The sequence below is a fragment of the Chamaea fasciata genome, unplaced genomic scaffold, assembly GCF_029207755.1.
Source record: "Chamaea fasciata isolate MVZ Bird 193981 ecotype frontalis unplaced genomic scaffold, bChaFas1.0.hap1 SCAF_2, whole genome shotgun sequence".
Classification (NCBI taxonomy): domain Eukaryota; kingdom Metazoa; phylum Chordata; class Aves; order Passeriformes; family Sylviidae; genus Chamaea; species Chamaea fasciata.
The window spans coordinates 4,567,907-4,586,588 of record NW_027094087.1 but is presented as its reverse complement, the minus strand read 5'-3'; the positions used below and the strand labels follow the sequence as shown (position 1 = coordinate 4,586,588).

Sequence of the window (18,682 nt, the reverse complement as noted above, 5' to 3'; positions counted from 1 at the left end):
GATGCGGTTTTGTGGTTTAGGGGTTACAGTGATAGTGCTGGGTTGATGGTTTGACTGGATTATCTTAACGGTCTCTTCCAACCCTGATGATTTCAGGATTCTACAGGATGCGTGGGCCTTAAGCCTTTTGCCAAGCTGACGATACATATACCAACACCTTGATTTACTTCACCCGCAGAGCTTGTTTGCTACAGGATATCCTGGACTAAGGGGTGCTAACCGCTCATCTGATTCCGCTGACATACAACATCCTGCTTTATCTTATGAAAGGCAGGAAACCTAGGCTGGCTATTAGAAAGACATTCCCTACAGTGAGGGCGGTGAGGCACGGGAACAGGTTGCCCAGGGAAGTTGCCCATCCCTGGAAAGCGTTCAAGGCCGGGCTGGACGAAGCTCTGAGCAACGGAGCTCAAAGCGTCCCCGGAACTCCATCATCTTCAAGGTCCATTTCAACTCCTCAGCGTTCTGTGATCCTTGGAGCTCGTGGGCCGCCATCCATCCCGCCGATAATCCTCCTTTATGGCCGGTGAGGAGCACGCGAAAGCCAAGCCCGGGAGCGCCGCCCCAGCCGGCGGGGCGGGAAGGCGCCGCCCCGGCCGCCGCTCATGAGGGGCCGCGCCGCCGCCACTGCCGGCGCCCGTGGGCAGCGCCCTTCGGCAGCGCCCTTCGGCGAGGCCATGGCTCGGCGCGGCCGCCCCCGCACTCCCTTCGCCTGGTTCGTGCGCGAGCAGCTGCCCGAGGTCCCTGTGGCGGACGCCGTCCCCTACTGCTCCCAGGCGTGGGAGGTGAGGGCGGGAGGGCGGCGGCGCCCTTCCCGGAGGGCGGGCTGGCGCCATTCACATGGCCGCCCTGTGTGGCCGCAGGTGGCTGTGCCGTCCTGCCCTCAGCTCTGGTTTTTGTGGGGTGTTGGCGTCCAGGAGGTTTCTTGTTTGTGGGTGTCCTCACTCGGAGATCCTTCACCTCGCTGGGTGTTAGCAGTCAAGGCTTACCGCGTTGTTAGGAAAAAAAGTGAGTGGGAGTGTTTGAGTCGGCTTGGCAGCCGTCGATGATGTCCTTCGGAAGTGCAGGAGCGATCTCTTGTTGGTTTGTGGGACTGCTCTAGGGAGGGGAGTGGTCGACACCTTTTTATAACTGCTAATTTTCCTTCGAGTCCCTGGCAGAGGAAGAGAAGGCAACGTACGTAGAGAAGGCTCGTAAGTGGAACAGCAAGAAACACCCTCAGAAGACAGTAAAGAAGGTAAATGCTGAGGATGGAACACCTTCAGTAAGGAGGAGTAAATGGTATTGGGCCCTGTGTGTTCAGGTCCGTAGGATGCTGTGGAAGTTCCACCCGCTCTCCACATCCTCCAGCCTCTGGAGGTTGTGGCTGCAGTAGGAATGCATGACATTATGAAGTTATGCAGATAATTGTTCTGGCTTAAATTGACGGTAAAAATCCTTGGTACCTCTTTAAACCATCACAACTTGTTCCTCTGTGCTCTTTAAAGTAGAATGTAGTAAAGTAAAATGCAGTTCTCTAACACCCTAGCTTTATGTTTAACCGTATTTTGCAGTGCCCGACTTAATTTTTAAATTTATTTATTTATCCTGTGAATTGGTGTTACTTTTTGTTACAGGTTCACGTGGTTTTTGCTTTGCGGGTGTCCTTGGTTTAGGTGGTTCTTGTCTGGTGGCCCGAAAGCACGTATTAAAGGCAGCTGATGAGTTGTTCTGGAGGAGCTGTGTGGTGAACCAGGTCAATGAAATGTTGCCGCCTGTGCACAAATAGAATAATTAACACTCTGCCATTACTTTTAGGTTGGTTGGGTATGGGAGAGAGTAGTAACACTGTTGTGGAGAACTGTATGGAAGTAGGCAGTTAAGTGTTTATGGTTGTGGTTGGAAATGGTGGTAAAACAGATCATTTCTGCTATTTACTGCCTTGGAAAGGTGTTTTTCCTGTTTGTTTGTTTCTGTCTCTTTTCTCTCCCAGCACTTCCCTGAAGCAGAGTTACTTAAGAGTTTGAGTTATGTGAGGTGTCAGCTTATTTATTTTAATCTTTGTTGGTAGTGTAAAAACTTGTGTGTCCAAGGAGAGAAAGTCACATTTACTGACTGACTAAATGGATAGTACTGAATTTACTTCTATTACTAGATAATGACTGTGAACTATGAATTAATAGTGAGGATAAATCCCAGGACTTCAAAACACTTCTGTGGTGATAGAGGGAATGACAGGATGATTGTAGTTTGGAGTAACTAGTAAAAATGGTTTAGTTAAATTAGGCAGTCTAGACTAGAAGGGGGTTGTTAGGCAATGTTTTCTGGTTTTGGGGGCCTGCCTGTCTGGGAAAAAGCTGTTTAAAATGTCATCACTGTTGTGTCGTTTAGAGTGTGTGTAATTAATGAAACTCCAATTTTATATGTCAGAGGGAACTAAGTGAAATGGCAGGTAAGTCACAAATGGAGGCTTCTGTGTTTCCTTCCACAGGTTGTAGCATTTTAGAAGGTTGTAATCAGGGAGAGGAATAATTGCTTTACCAGAATAAAGATCACCATCCTTACTGTGTCAGTGGAAATAGGGAAATATGGATATATGAGATTATGTACTCCCATTTTATTCATCCCAGCCCTGTACACAGAAAACCACGGTCACTTGTGTAGTGAAAACTCATCTTCCTCTTTTGGAGGTGGCCAAAGCTTACTTAGATGGGAATAATTCCTCATTTTGTTTTAAATAGTTCAAACTGATAACCAGTTCACGTTGGCTAAGATGGTTATCTGCAGTCAGTGCACCTGGGTGTGGATGTTATTCCCGGTTTGGGTTTGAGTGATCAGATTCTGTAAGGCTGCCAGGTTTCTTTTCCCATCCTATTAAAAGCTTATCATTCATGAATGGATTTTCAGAGCAATCCAGTGACTTCCTTAAGGCTTTATCAGCTTTTCATGAACCTGTTTCCTAGTCAAAGACAGCTAACACATGTGCCAGGTGCTTTTTTTTGTATAACTTATGGAGAAAAGTTTTAAATTCCAGTTTGAAGAGTTCCTTGCCTGTGATAAGTGGTTGAACATAAGAAAATACTCTTTTTTTTTTTATTTTGTATTAAATTTTGTAAATTTAGCTGTAGTTCTTTAAAGTTGTAATGAGCTGACAAAGGTACTGAAGGGAAATCTTGCCTTCCTGCAAGTATACAGGCATTTTTTATTTAAACTTTTCCACCTAACCACTGCTATTAGTGGATATTGCATTTTCCTCTGATATAAGTACCTGAAGGGCTTTATTTGGGGCAGAAAGACTTTTGTTGTTGTTGTTTGAGTTGGTTTTTTTTTTAACTTTCTCATCTTTTCCAGGCTTGCAATGGGGCTGATCCACTTCCTGCCCCTCTGACCACAAAGATGCCCAGTGCTGCTCGTTTGCCAGATGCCTGTGCTCTGTCCTGGAAAGATGATCAAGGTATGCTGATGTTCAAGCAGTTGATCCTGGTAGATGAGAGCGTGCCCTTGGAGGATATTCTCACTGGTACTTGTACAAAGACTGTTTCATTTTGTTGAAAGCCACCTTTGTGAGATGTTTTACACTCCTGGGCTGCTGCTGTAAAAGGTAGAGGGACATAAGGGAAGATACTGTTCCCCCCCCCCTCAACCTCCAAGAATTCTATTCTCTGTTTTATAGCCACTAACAGTTTCTTAACAGTTACTTCAAGGTTTTTAAGGAAAAGGTAAATTTTTCAAGTCCTGCATTTTTGATTTGACAAGACCTAATCCAAGTTCAGCATCAAAGAGTACTTGTACTGATTTCAAAGGGTTAAGAATTGTTAGGTATCAAAGTTCAAAATTTGTATGATAGAGGCATTAAATAAAACAAGGGCCTGGCCTCACTGGGAGAATTAGAGAGGGAATATGCACTCTGTCAGTGCCTTTATAACATCCTGACTTGCTTCTCTATTGAAAGAGCTCTCAAAAACTAAACCTTTCTAACCTGTTCCCTGTCTTCAAATGGTTGCTCTAATTAGAGTTGGGTAGTGAGCACATTTGTAATCTTCTGCCCAATGAATATTGTGTTATTCTGAAAAATTATAAAAGGTGGTGCTTACAAGGCAAGTCAGGAAGGCAGTTCATGTAAGTCTCTTGTGTAGTTAAGTCTCAGCTCCAGCTTTTTACCTCAGTCTCTGGAACTGTTTTTATGTTGTCATGGTTATGGGGGAGCAAGCAACAGTAGCTCCATAAAAAGTGAAATGCTTATTAGTGCCCTGTGTGCCAGGGGTCGTGCTCCCCTGTCGTTGTGATGCAGATTTGATTGGGCTGATCGTGCTGGCTTGAGCCGACACAATTGATCTTCCAGCTGAATGAGAGGCACAATGATCAGGGATAATTGAGATACATTTCATGACGCTCCTCTTAGGATTTCTCAGTTAAAGTTCTGTGTGGTTCCCTGGAGCTGTTTCCATTTTTTTCATAAGGTAGGAGAGGTGTCTTTCCTATGGCCCCTCAGCTCATGCAGTTTAAGACCCACCTAAGGGAGCATGACCATTAGGCTCAGGGAAACTGGTGTTAAATGTCCTAAAGTCTGGCACACAGAATTATTTATGTATGAAGACAGTTGCACATCTCTAGTAGAGCAAGTAGGATTTTTTTTGATGAGGGGGCAGAAGTTTAGAGTCAGGATTAAATAGGGTTTATACGTGGGTTTAGAGTAAGGATTAATATGTTAAGTTTCACTGAGGGCCTTGTTACAGTCATGAAGAGAGTGAGTAAGGTGTGTTGTAAAACAATTGTCATAGTTGGATACTTTTTAATTAGTAAACGATAAATCTGTTTCTTAACGTTTGTGTTGGGTATTCTTGCTGCTTTCTATGGGAGCTCATTTGGTGGAGGAGAAGCCATCCTTTTAATTAGCAGACTTCTCATCTCCTTGCCCCACAAGATTACTACCAACTCATTTAAGTGGTGTAAGCTGCCAAATTTAGCTTGTGAGGCTGTTTTGCAGCTGCTGATTTGGTTTTTTCCCTAACCTTATTTTCTGAAAGGGGAAAGAGACCTATCCTTAAAAATAATAATAGTTCCTGTTGGATTGCAGGCCTCTTAATATCTTGTAGGTTTGGAGGTAGGCTTTTTAAGTTGCTTGTATTTGTTGGGGTTTTTTGCCCCATCTCTGCACACAGTGGGATCTGTGAAAGGTGTATCAGCACTACCAGTGTGCCTGAATCTGCATAACTTTGTCATCTTGGATACAGAGGAAGAGCTGTGTTGTGCTTTGCTTGATTGCTACACTTCTTCACCCAGTCACAGGAGAAAGTTCACCAAAGCTTTCCCTGCATGAGGTGAGGCCAGCATGGCTTCTGTAACCTCTGGTGTCTTGTCTGAAGATGGTTTTGTCCTTTTTCCTTCAGAAATGGTTGCAGACATCTTCTACTTCCTGGACATCTACAGCTATGGGAAGCTGCCACCCCACTGCGAGCAGCGCTTCCTTCCCTGCGAGATTGGGTGTGTCAGGTACTCCCTGCAGGATGGCATCGTGGCTGATTTCCACCACTTCATAGATCCAGGTGAGCTCCAGGAAAGTTAGGGAAGTGCTGGGGTGAGAGAGAGGCTTTCTGGGGTCACTGCTGCCCAGATTAGACTTCTGGTATTAGTACAAGTTTATTTCTTTGATTATAAATGGTCAGGCTTCTTAAAATGTCAGAGCAGTGCTGAGCTTGTTTCTGAAGAGAGTTAGTGTCAGAACTGCATGTATCTCCAAAGAGGGTAGAATAAATCCAGGAGGACCTGTACATGTTTGTGCTTTATATTTCCTGCCAATTGGTGTTTCTCTCCATTGGACCTAAACACACTCCACAATGCACTTTTTTTAAGATGCATATAGCTGAAAATAACGTTTCCAAAAGTCGTCATGGCACTTTCACAAGGCCACAAGGGAAGATGAAGCAGTTCCTTTCTGTATGTGAAGCTGTGGTGTGCAGTTGAGAGTTGAGGACCTCTCCTTGGTGGTGCTGGGTGATGACTGTACTTTTTCCTGTTCTTTGCAGAAGTACCACCACGTGGTTTTCGGTACCACTGCCAGGCTGCTGGTGAGTATTGATGGAGAGAACAAATGATGTGCAAAGGTGTGCAGTTCTAGACTCGGCTTATCTGGCCTCTGTCCAAATGTTTTGTAAGTCTTACAGTCCTTGTGTGTATCTTTAGCATGAAGTGCTAATTGACAACAGGGTAACTCCAAGATACTGCTTTATATTTAAAAGTTGTGTTTAGCAGCTTGGCATATATTAACAAAATTAAAATATCTATGCCATTGTTGTGTCTGGCTTAGCCTGCCTGTTTCCTTTGTGACCCTCAGTAATGTTTACAGACTCCAGTTTGTTTCTATTAGGACATTTCCTCTCCTTGTATACAGAGGGAACAAACTTGGCCCGTGTTTTCCTACCTCTGATACTTGGATACTTGCCTTTTAAAAGGGGCAGGAGTGTGAGTGTTTGCTCACAGCCCAGAGCTGCTGACAGCAGCAAGGTTTTGGTAGCAGGCCCTGTCTATGGGGAGGGGTGTGTGTGTTTGTGTGCATTTGTATATGTATACTGAAAGACAAAAGGGAGGAGGGAATCTCTTAAGGAAAGTGGACTTCTCACAACTTTGTGGGTTGTTGTTGTTGTTGGTTTTTTGTCCTGTCCCCTTTCCCCCCTCCCTTAGGTGATGAAACCCACAAGATCCCGATATCTGGATTTCACCTTCCCCGTTCCTGTTATGCCGTTGTCCTGCGGGAGCTTGTGGAGTTTGCCCGGCCGGCCAGAGGTGCTCAGCCTCGCTTCTTCTGCAGGGTATGGTCAGAGCTCTAAACCTCAGCTTCTGCTCTCACTCCTCTTGGGTGGCTAAGGGGATACTTCGCACTAAAACCCAATCAGTGTGCATATGAGTGGGGGAAGACACTTTGGAAAAAGTGTCCCAGTTCCGGGCAGGAAGAAATGGCCTCTAGAAGCCAACCTCTTTATAAAGCAGAGACCTGATTTTCTGCCTTCTTATTTTCAGCCTGCACTTCTGGCTCTAATCTACTGATGAACAGGGTCTGTTGTTCTCTGACATTGTTATGACTTTGGTTAAGGGCTCCTAAGATTTGACTTAAATTGGATGTGCTCAATAATAGTCATAAATCCTGCTTTTTTGGAAGGATATTTTTACATTTTCATGACACTTTTCCCCATGAGAGTAACATGTGTCTTATATTTTTGCTCAAGTTTCATTTTCCAGGGAACAGAACTAAATGTTAGGATTCAGAGGTGTTTAAGTTTCATAACAGGTGTGTTTTGTTTCAATTCAATTCAAACCTAACCTTAATCCTTAAAAAGTAGGGAGGGACAAGATCTTGGGCTCCATCCATAAGTATTAGCGCTCTCTAAGGAAGTATGCATGAAATTCGGTTCCTCTTCAAGATAGTTGTCAGGGAGGTTGCATTCAGTGCCACAAACAATTTTGGTTTGGAGGGGATTTTTTCAGACCAAGTCAGAAGTCATGGAAGTGTCAGAATTTTATGCTGTACTCCTTTGAGATGACAGAAGTCTTTTTTTTCCTCCAGTCTAATGACAGATTCCGAATTAACTGGTGTCTTGGTCGAATGGCCAGCATAACAGGTAGGAAATGGGTCATTTTTGTCCATCCTTTTCCCCTCCTACCCCCAGAAATAAGGGCTGTGTAATCATGGACAGCTCTGTTTGCCTGAAAAGCATGTTTGAAAGTTTTCATAAAAGCTGGTGCTGATAGCTAGACCTGCTTTGCATGCTCTTCCTTTCTCCCACCCCTTTCTAGGAAGCCAGGTTTTATTAAAACCACTGGTGGGATATCTTTGTGCTTTGATGCTGTGATAGGAGGCTGGGCAGTGAACAGGGACTGACTGAGAAATGAGCTGAGCTGGATATTCAGTGACTCCTCTTTTCCTGGCCTGGATTTTCACTGAACTGTAGGCATTGAGAGCCACTGGGAGCTTTTTGCTGTAGAAGACCTGATAATGAAGCTGTACCAGAGGAAATACCAAAAGGAGCCATCCGTGGTCTGGATGCATAGAAAACTGGATGTCTGCCTGTGGGATTTCTCCAGTAACACCAGGTGTGTTGGGTGGTTCTTTGTGTAAATGTGTCTGCTTCCAGATTCTTCTGTGTTGGTACAAAAAGGGATATTTGCTTGCAGTGTTGCAGAAGCATATTGGGTGATTATGCAGTTAATTTAGAAATAGACTCTAGTGCTTCCTCTGCTGCTAATTTAAGAAAAGAACCAATAATTCCGTCTTAAATTTCAGTAGATCTTAAAAAAATATGTAAGTTGTTCTTGGGATTCTGCTTGGAATATGGATTTTAAGATCCAGTGGGTTCATCATTGTCACTTTATCTTTTTACAGTCAGGCAGTTTTCTGTTTCCATGAGCCTCTTCACCCTAGAGGGAGACCTTAAGGGGAATGGAAGAATGTACTTTAAAAGACAGATTTGGAGAGGAAAGTGAGGATGTTTATGCTGTGAGGAATTATTTCACATTAATGGGAACTTGAAATGGTTCAAATGGTTTACATTCCATTTGTCTCTTAGGATTCTCTTTTCTCCCTGCCCCCCACCTCAGCATGAAGCAGGTTGCCTGATAAGCAGAACTTTAAACTCTGCATAAACTACTTAGGACAAAGCTGTTGAACTCTGTGAAATTTTAAAGGTGCTGCATGGTCACTGGAACAAAAAGATTTAATTTTTAATGTTTTTTTCTTGTTCATCTGGCCAGACCAATTGTTCTTGTTGATTAACAATGTAGGTGCTTCTGAAATGAGCCTGAGCTTCATTTCATGTAGGTGCAAGTGGCATGAGGAGAATGATATCATCTGCTGTGCTCTGGCATCCTGTAAGAAAATGGGGTGAGTGTTGCTGGGGAGTTGTCTCCAGCGTGATGGCTTTTATTTTGTTAGCACTGCAGTGGTGAGAAGAGTGTTAATTACATTAGAATTCACTGTTTGACTTCAGAGGTTATTCTCAGTATGCTCTGGCGTATCTCTGCTTTGGAAACTTCTATACTGCCTAACATGTAATGTAGATACATAAGGTTCTGTTCCTTTTGGTGGGGAGAAAGGAAAAGTAAATAGTTGGGAAGCAAGGAAATGCCATTTATGATCTCTCTTGACAGCAGTAGTAGCACTTAATACAATAATAAATAGAGAGACAGTAATAAATAGTCTTTCATTCAAAAAACTCATCATGGACTGCTGTGCCCTGAAAAAAATAAAGGTTGCTTTTCATACTTGCAAGTGCTGCATTTGATAATGTGGGGAAGCAGGTTGTTTTTATTTCATGTGTAGTTGTACAACAGTCTTGGAAGGAGGCAGGGATGCTGCCATAAAGTCCTTCTGCCCTCTGGTATCTGTCCTGTGCATCTCAGGCTTTGGCTGCTTTTGTTTGCCAGTTGAAGAGCATAAAATACTGTGCTTCCACACATCAGCATCCCAGCCCTCTTAGCCAAACTTCTCTTGTTTTCCTTTTTCTCTTGGTCAAGTTACTGCATCAGCAAATCCTTTGCTAGTGCGTATGGAGTCTCACTAACAGCAGCTCATCTCCCTCTGCAAAGCTCTGATTGTGATCAAAGCACGAATACCAGGATTGTGAAACCAGATGCTGGACATGTCCAGGTCAGATTCTTTCAATTGAGACCCTGATTTACTTCCAGTTGCCAATTTCAGGTGAGCTGTTCTGTCTTTGGGTGCTGTCCTTTGTGACATAGGTTGGGCAGACTGATGAACTTTCAGGGTTTTGATCATGGGTTTGATGGATAGTGGTGTATATTTCTTGTTAGCAGATATATCTGCCTTATTTTGAATATTTATTTTTTCATACAGAAAATGAAAGCTGAGAGTTCTGGATGTGACAAACCTTTGGGTTTTCCAAGACAGGATCAGGAGTTTGTCCTTTCTAATTGTGAGTTTGAAACTTGGACGTTTTTTAAGTGGAAAGAGATATTTAAACTTAATTCAGCTGTTGTTTTTCAAATGTCTGGTCTTAGATGTTGTCTGTAAGTGGTGCACAGCTCTGTGTGAACTGTGCTTATTCTTGTGTGTGGATTTCACTGAATTTCTGAAGACTCAAGCATGAAGAGCTGGCCTTTTTTTACTGGACAGAATCTTGGGGTCAAAAATGACTCTGAAAATTCAGGTTTTTCTCAGAAATGTTGCTCTCTGATGTACACTTTTCTGTTACATGAAGTCATTCCCATGCCCAGGTGCTTTGAGGCAGGGCCATGTTTAAAATACTCTCCATGCTCTTAAATCATTATATGATTAGACTGAGCTGGGCCTTGTTGCAGGTGTCCTGTCACAACTCAAATACTTCTCTTTTAAAGTCTCTTTTTGCGGGAAGGATTTTTTTGCTAGAAGGCCTCTGAGCTCAGTTCTTCTGGGCATTTTATGGCTAACCTTCAGAGGAACAGGATCAGGCTTGCAGAATAAATAACTGTAAGAATTCTGAGTTTGCAGCTTGATTTCTCACATACAAGATTCATGCTGAAGTAAACTCTGTTCCACCTGGAAATCCTGATGGTCTTGGTGTTCATGGGGGACGTGACCTGCCTGACTTTTTGTGTCAGAGCTGTTGAAAAGGTTCAGCTCCACAGCGTATGAAGAACAATTCCATTAATTTATGCGAGCTTTAAAGGCTGGTTTGATGTGCAAACTGTGTTTAATTTAATAGGTGATTCTCCAGGTGGTGTGAAGACCTCCCCTTGTGAAACGAGTGTTGTACAAGGAAGAGGAGTCATTCGGTTGCTGAGAAGTGCACCTGATCTATCCAAGTCTTTCAGGAATTGAAAATCTCTTTCACATCCAGGACAGCTGTAAATTCTAATTTACTTTGTTTCCCTAAGATAACTAGCACTTTCTCCAGACTGCAGTTTTTTATCTTCTGTGCAAACCTTGACAGTTGAAGTTCTTGTTAGAATGATAAAACTATTGAGTGGATTTAAAGAAGATTAAAAAAAATCTTGTTCATTATCTACAGGAAGATTTATTTCGAGGGGACCTGACAATCACATCTTTAAAACTGCATTCTGTACTAGTTGTATTTCTTAATGAATGGAGTGCAAATTCAAGATTGATTAATCAATATAATTGAATTAGAAGAATTCTTTGGTGACCAGTGTGGCTTCAAACAACTTAAACTTTTTGCTTTATTTCTTTTTTTTTAATAACCTTCCCATCTCCTGCATGTGGAAGATGGGATTTCAGTGTGTAACAGTCTTGCTTCAAAAACTTTTGCAGGGGGGAAAGCACTGAAGGTGTGAAGGGCTGCCCTAGGAGAAAGAATTGAAAGTCAGGAGTCCCAAAAGTTTGCTGTGATATATCAGTTCTAGCCATGAGAAATTTGAATGGTCTTTCAAGGCAAAAAAAGCAGATTTTATATAAAATGTCTTGAAAGAAATACTGTGGCAAATTTATCTATCTGTTAATGTTCTTAGAGGCACAGACTGTATTATATACATCAAGAACAAGTACAGCATAGGTTTTTGGGTTTTTTTTTATTTGCATCAGTTTTCTTTTTAAGAAATACATGTCTCTTAAACTTAGAGACTGAAGAGAAGTGTAGGTGTTATGGGGTTGGTTTGGTTTTGGGCTTTTTTTTTTTAAGAGTATCAAATTCAAACTGATATATTTCCCAAGAGTTTAGTCAGGCTGGGTAGATACCAGTCATGATTATTTGGGGACACATAAAAAAGTGGGACACTGTCTGACATTTTCTAGGGAAGTTAGATACTCCTTTTTATGGAGGTAGTGCTTGGACTAATCCCCAAAAAGTTGTCTGTCTGAACCTTGTGCTTAGTCCATGTGCCTCCTAAGCAAGTGATTCTGAGAAATAAGAGCTTATTTTGTTAAGTTGTTCCTAGGTTTTGTACCAACAGATGTCCAGTTTTGAAATACTATTTCCATAGCAACTAACTGTGTGAAGATTTCGTTCCTTGTACTGAAACTCAAGATGAGGTGGTTCATTCCCTTGAATAAGGAAAAAAAACCCAACAAAACAAATGCAAGCAAAACCCAAAATGCAGCCAAAATAAGGGGTTTGTTTGAGCATGCTGATCAGTGCATCAGGAAAGGCCAAGGGCTGATTTAGTTGGGAAACCTGTTACAGTTGCTGTAAGGCCGGTTGAACCCTTTTTTCCAGGGTTTTGGGATCACTGAAGCATTTCTGTTCTTACCTAACTGTTCACCTTTATCACTGAATTTCCTCAATTGATTCTCCGTTTCCTTCCTCAGAGGCTGCTGTCCTACCTGCTGATTTTCACCAAATAAGGGACCATAAAACTCTAAGGCTGAAATATACCTGGGAGTGTTGTAACAGACTGAGAGTGTCTATCAGGTAGTGCTAAAGGCTTTTTTGCATTTGTGTAGAGCTGTCCAAGTTCCTTAACTGGCAGCCATTGCTGCATTGATATTTCCCGATGTACAGAACTATCATTTTTGAAGTATTTTTCAGAGTTCACTGTTGCAATAAAAGTTTGTTTCAGTTCTTATGCAGGAGAGAATGCATTAAAAATTATTGTTAAAATGCTTACTCAGTGTTAAGTACACAAACCTAAGAATGTTTTTTACTAAGCTTGATGTATTAAATATCAAGACTGAGATAAAGAATGTGAGCAGAAGTGGGAAAATGCTGTAAGGATTCCATGGCATGTCTGTGCTTTACCACCTGTAAATTAAAATAGCACATAAGATGTAGAAGATCTAATTATATGCTGTAGGCAGTGGGCTGTTAACTGGGGCAGTAACTGTCTTACTGTAATAACCAACAACTCTAGAGGGGCTTTTTCGTAGTGAAAATCAGAAGATCTGTGCCATTAGAATGAGTACACTAACTTGAAGTAGCCCATTTCATACTGTTACTCTGTATTTATTGGGGGGAACCCTAACAGTTGTTGAAGGATGATAGAAAATGCTTTCATTTTGCAGCTCTGCTTCCCTGGCTGTTCTGCAGTTTGCAACTCTGGTTGATTTCTGGAAAAATAAACTCTGAAAAACAAGCACAATAAAGTAATGCTTCTCTCCTTTAAGGAAAGGAAAGATGAGGGACTGCAACCTTAGCCCACTTCCAAAGTGCCAGGAGTAGTACGGGCAAGGCATGAACTGTGTCAAAATCGGGACAAAATTCTCAAGGGGACACAAAACCAAGAGAGGGCAGAGTTTGGGGGTGCGGCCTGGGAGCTCTAAGCATGTGCCTTCGACAGGTTAAAATGTAATGGTGACAACACACTGTGTTGTGGGTGTTTGGTAACACATCTGTTGAACTGGCTGAAGAGCTGTTTTCATAAAGGAGACATCAGATTCTGTCAGACATGACTTTCTGCCCTTGTGTTAGAGCAGCTGACAGGAGTGGGTAAAAACTCATCCTGGTTTAACACACACAGTGCAACGTTATTAGGTATTTTTGCTCTTGTTATAGTAGTAGACAAGTGGTTGAATTTGCTACTCTAAAGGTTTTGGCCAGAGCAGTTGTCTGAGAATTGTCATGAAAACAATGACTGTAGTGACAGCTTTGCTGGTCTAGTCTACATCAGTACCTTGACCTGTAATCATATTCTTTTACATTCTATATAGAGTGTGTAACTGATACTGAGAAATAAAGTGTATTAACAGAGAGTAAGCAGCAGTTGCTGCTGCTTTTGATTTAGCTGTTACTTAAGCATTGCTGGCTTTTCCACCTTCTCCTTCCAGTAAACTGCAGGAACCATGGGGCATGGCAGAAGTTCCAGCTTTCTCTCAGATGCACACACATATACTGTAGATAGAGCAAGACCTGGTTTAGACACCTTTAATTTGAATTTTGCTTTGGAAGGCTGATCTTACCATTAAAGCTCAAGGTGGAGGTGGCCTTAGTCTTGTCCTTCACGACCAGCTGCCCATTCCCACTCAGCTGCACCCACAGCAATCCTTCTTTTTGCCTTCCATCTGCTTCACCGGGTGCAGCTTTGGGTGTGCTTTGGCTTTCCTATCCCTGCACACACACAGCACCTCTGTGTTTCTCTCCCCAGTCACTTGTCCCTGCTGCTGTCTGCTGTGTGTTTCCTTTTCAGGGGTGAGTTCTGTCAGGAGCTCTTTGCTCGACCTCTCCTTGTCTTGGAGGAGGTGATACTTGAAAAATCACCAGGCTCGCCTGGACCTCTTTCCAGCGTCCTGTGCCACAGGAATCTTCCAGGTAGATCTCTGAACAAGGCCAAGGACTGCTCTTCTGAGGTCCAGGACTCTGATGCTGCTTTTTGCTGTTTTCCTTCTTGGATCCTAGATTCCACTGTCTTGTGGTTACAGAAGCTGAATTTGCCCTCTGGCTTTCACATCCATGAGCAGTTATTTCTTGTCCGTAAGGATGAGATTCAGCGGGGCTCATTGTGTGTTCCCAGGTGGAGCTCTGCGTTCCAGCTGCTCTCTCACATGGGGAGCAGCTCTCCCTCCTCACCTCCCAAGTGTGAGGAAAGGAGCTGGACAGTGAGTGATGTGTGGGAAGGGAAGCCACGTTATTATCTCTTGACTTTTGATGCCTGTGCCAGTTCTGGGATCTGCATTATAACTACTTTGTTACCAGAGGGTGTTTGCTGTGTCTACAGTAAGATAAATCTTCATTGCATCCCTGGCAATGTGTCACTCATCCAAATCCTAAAAGATAGAAACAAGGCAGTAATTTGGTGGGGATTTTCTGTGTGGGGGATCTGTCAGGTGTCTGGTTGGAGAAAGCAGTGCTGTGATCCTGGATCAAACAGCAACAGCTGATCCTCATTCCATGGGGTGTGTCCTGTGCCAGCTGCCCGGAGTGAGGTCCGTGCTGAGTCATTCCCCACTAGGAAACTTGCTGCCATTTCAGGGATTCTGGGTTTTGAGCTGTCACAGTCAGGTGGTGGTGTGCTGAAGGTCAGATTCTTCTGAATAAGTGCTTGTTTTGGGTGAATGAAAACCTGTATGCTAGGAAACCCTATCTCAATTTCCTTGTAAAATAGGTTGTATTTTCCTTTTCCTGGTAAGTTTTTTAAAAACCTGCATAATAATCATAGAGGGGCTGTGCTTTTTGACTTCTTAGTTGAAATAAAAACTGCTAACCCTTTCTGCTCGCAAGGATTTCAAATTTTGCCCAAAAGTGAAGTGACTCAAGTATATGTGCGAAACTGAGTTTATTTTCTGGTTGATAGATAGAAGTAGCTGCAGCTGACTGCAAAGGCTTTAACAACATCATTCCTTTTGGCAGAGTAAATGTGCTGTGGTGGAGCAGGAGGAAAACAAGTTTGTTATCTAGCTTCTGCCCTCCTGATGACTTCTGCAGGACTATCATCACTTACTGTCACCCTAGAGTGGCCAGCCAATAAATTTTCTTGCAATGATTTAGTAAAATGAAGAAATTGGCAAACACTTCTATTAATCTAACCCTGTATTATCTTTGTTTCCTCACTTTTCCATGGTTCTGTCCTAGAGGCTCCCATAAACTTCTCTAACTGCCATTTTCAAATAATTCCCTTCAATCCCTAGTGAACAGGTGAAGTGCAGCAGAAGTTACAAGTGCCCTTATGTTGGGCTGTAATAAATTTAGTAGTGGCTCCAACACATCCAGAATTAATCTTGGAGGTTTGATCATTGTGCTGTGAACTTCATCAGCCAGAGCACTGCCTCAGTATCTTTCCTGGAACAGTTGATACAGATAAACAGAAACGGAGTGCAGTTGCTCTAGCAACAAGGATGGTGAGATAATTAACTCTCGTCTTTCTGACAAGTTGTGGATTGTGCACTGTACTGGATCTTGAAGTGGGCTGTGGCAGCACCAGCTTTTGTGTGTGTGTAACACTGGAAATACTTCCCAAGATCCTGGGAAGAGTGGGGAAGGCAGTGAGAGCAGATCTTGGTGGTTGTGTGGGAAGTGAGGAGGGCTGGGATCCCTGGGGCCGGCTCTGTGGGGTGAAGTAGCATTAAGGTTGGCAGTGCATTAAGAACACTGTCTCCCAAACACAAGAGCAATCCAGGAATGCAGGGAGATGGATTGGGAAGACTCTTGTCTTCACAGGGATCCCGTGGCTGTGTCCTAGTGCTGTGTAAGGGAGGGAGAAGCAGGTGTAGGCTACAAAGGAAGAATCCATAAACACTGCCCAGGGCTGTAGGGATGTTTGGAAAGCAGATCTGTGCTCAGGAAAGGGTTCAGGGAGGAGAACAGCAGCAGTGGGAGTTCCAGACCCGTGCAATCCCTCAAGCCAGATGTGCTGCATCCCAGGATGCTGAGGAAGCTGACAGACACTTTCTCGAGGCTGTTTTCTCACTTTGGAAGGTCACAGAGAGCACAGGCAGTCCACAGCAATGGGGGGCAAATACTGCACCCATCTGTCTAAAGGGTGATCTAGGAAAGCCTGGGCTGCTCAGTTCCACTGCACTCCGTGGAAAAATCATGGAGCAAGCCCTCTTGGAATGTGTTTGTGGGTACATGAAGGAGAAGTGGGGGACTGGAAAGAGTCAGCATGGATTTACCAATGCTAAATTTTGCCTGTTGGATTTCTGTGGTTGGTTTGTGAATAAAGAACGTTGAATATAACAGTAGTTTACTGTTTGCTTTGTAAAGTATAAAGTAGGAATTTACTTTTCTGCCTGGTCGTACATTTTCACCCTCCTTCCGGCCTTCTGAGGGAAGTGGTTATTGAAGTAATGTATGCATATATTAACTCATTGGAATTAGTTAAGTATCCCTAGCTTAATTTATCTTGCCTCCAGTTTTATTATTGCTGGTTTAATTTTGCAAAAGGTTGTGGCTATACTACAGGTAACTCTTGGAGTTATTCCTGCTTCAAAAAACATACAAGACAGGCAGGAAATTAATTCAGTCACAGCAAAGCCCTGGAATAAGGCATGAGTTTGAATGTGTTTGTGCATTGCTGGCTGACAGAGTAGAACAAATTGGTTGAGGAAAAACACATAAAGCATTCTGATAAATGCACTACTTCCAAGGTATTTTTTAAAAGGTAAAAAATGATAAGCAGCACTGTATTATCTCATGTGCTGTCACTTAGTTTATTTCTCAGTGCAGAACTTGAAGTAGTTCTGGTTTAAATGTTGTCAAGTTGGACTCTCTTGCTTTTTCTCTGCTAATTCTTATGGAATCTGCTCACTGAGAAATAAATTCATGGGCGTGGGGGTCACTTTGTAAACTCCTCCATGTTTTGTGGCTGGTTTCTTTAGACAACTTAGTGCAGTTGCTTACTGCTAATGTGTATTTTCCTTCATGCCTAAAATGATAACTGTGCAAGTGTTACTTGAAGACTTCAGCTGACAAACAGCAATGAAGCTTCACCTATGCTAAAAGTGAAGAGTGTGGGACAGACAGGTAGCAGAGTGTTACAATGGTTTAGTGGCCACAACCAGTTTCTGGCTCTATTCTGGCATTATTCTACTGATAACTTTCAAGCCCTTTTGCTGGACTTTCCAGTTAAGGTCTTTGAGAATCCACTGTTACCCCTCAGCAGAAGCCCTCTTCAGGCACAGGGTTTTGGTGGAGGAAACAGGTTGTGCTGACTAATAATGTCTGTAACATTTATAAAAGAAATAGCTTTTGTTTCACAGTAGAAATGTGTTACAATGGTAATTAGATAATTCACGCTATACTTGCTTGTTACAATGAGAGTGGAATACATACCGGCTCTGCTTCTGAGCTGTGCGCTTCATTTTTTTATCTGTCTTCAGCTTATCTGTGAAATGTTCTTTTTTAGCCATCCATTTTTGCAATGTTTTGTCATGCATCATGAGAAAAGGTCCTCAGAATGTCTTGCATTTCAGGTTATCCATTGCCTGAGTGACTTGGATTTGTGTGTTCTTTGTAAAGAACTCCTGTTGTAGGTCTTTGCAGTTGTTATTACTACAAATCAGTAATTGCATTTCAAGTATTATGTAAAACAAAGGCAGCCAGAAAGCAAGCCAGAATTACAGTTCTGGTAGGGTGATTTTCGTAGTTTGAAATCTAGAAAATGCTGGTCATGTGTAGGAGGATGGCTGGTTCTTCTTTGAAGTTAAATTTTAGATTTTTATTACAGTCACTGTTTGGGGGTAAAGGGTATGTGGGAGGCATTGCTGTAAGTTTCTGAAACTCCCAAAGTTGAAGATGCAATAGAGAACTTTGAAAGGATAAATATTTTACTGCAAACGTATCTCTCAAAAAACCCCAAGAAAAAAAAAAGGCAACCAACCTCAAAAAGCTGTTAATTAGATTTAATACCCGTTGATAGTCCTTGGGGATGGACAGTCCATTCTCTTCCAAAGACACCAGTGGTAGGAGTTCCCTCCACATTTGCATGCATCTTGCAGATAAAATGCAGTGCTTCTGATTAAATTGTTACCATTTTGAATAAAAAGCTATTTTTCCCTCTTCTTTCCCCTCCCCCCCCCCTTTTTTTTTAAATTAAGGAGGTACTTGCCATGCACATGCTCTCACATTGTCATTTCCTCAGAAGCAGCGGGAGCAATGGACTATTTCTGACTTGCCCGTGCAAGAATCAGGAGGAAAGAGTAATGGAATGAAAATTAGGAACTGGGGGAGCTAGAACTCAGAAATTCAGGAGTCTGACAGTAAATAGGCTGGATTGTTTCTAGTTCTTGTCAGCTGCCCATCTCAGTTCTTACCTTATCTGTGACATTATTATGCACTGTTGTCCCAAACAGGAGACTCATTGGTCATCGATTATGTTTTTCCATATC

At 42.7% G+C, this 18,682-nt stretch overlaps 1 protein-coding gene across 5 annotated transcripts; it reads left to right on the top strand.

Annotated features, from left to right (window-relative positions):
* Positions 1-453: 453 nt before the first annotated feature.
* On the top strand, positions 454-18,679 carry MAEL (maelstrom spermatogenic transposon silencer). 5 transcript variants are annotated; one of them, XR_010724690.1, is made up of 14 exons: positions 581-785; positions 1,151-1,237; positions 3,331-3,433; positions 5,370-5,525; positions 6,006-6,047; positions 6,661-6,788; positions 7,541-7,595; positions 7,926-8,067; positions 8,792-8,854; positions 9,487-9,619; positions 9,827-9,905; positions 10,674-10,815; positions 12,233-12,335; positions 12,926-18,679. XR_010724690.1 is itself a non-coding variant. In XM_066208101.1 (13 exons), the coding sequence occupies exons 1-12, from the start codon at positions 520-522 to the stop codon at positions 10,787-10,789; spliced, it is 1,101 nt and encodes a 366-aa protein (XP_066064198.1). In that variant the 5' UTR covers positions 454-519; the 3' UTR covers positions 10,790-10,815; positions 12,233-14,033. The 5 variants fall into 5 exon arrangements, 4 of the variants coding, with proteins under 4 accessions (XP_066064198.1, XP_066064192.1, XP_066064191.1 ...); XM_066208101.1 differs by lacking the exon at positions 581-785 and adding an exon at positions 454-526 and having other exon boundaries at positions 1,161-1,237; positions 12,233-14,033; XM_066208091.1 differs by having other exon boundaries at positions 12,233-14,068.
* The last annotated feature ends 3 nt before the right edge of the window (positions 18,680-18,682 follow it).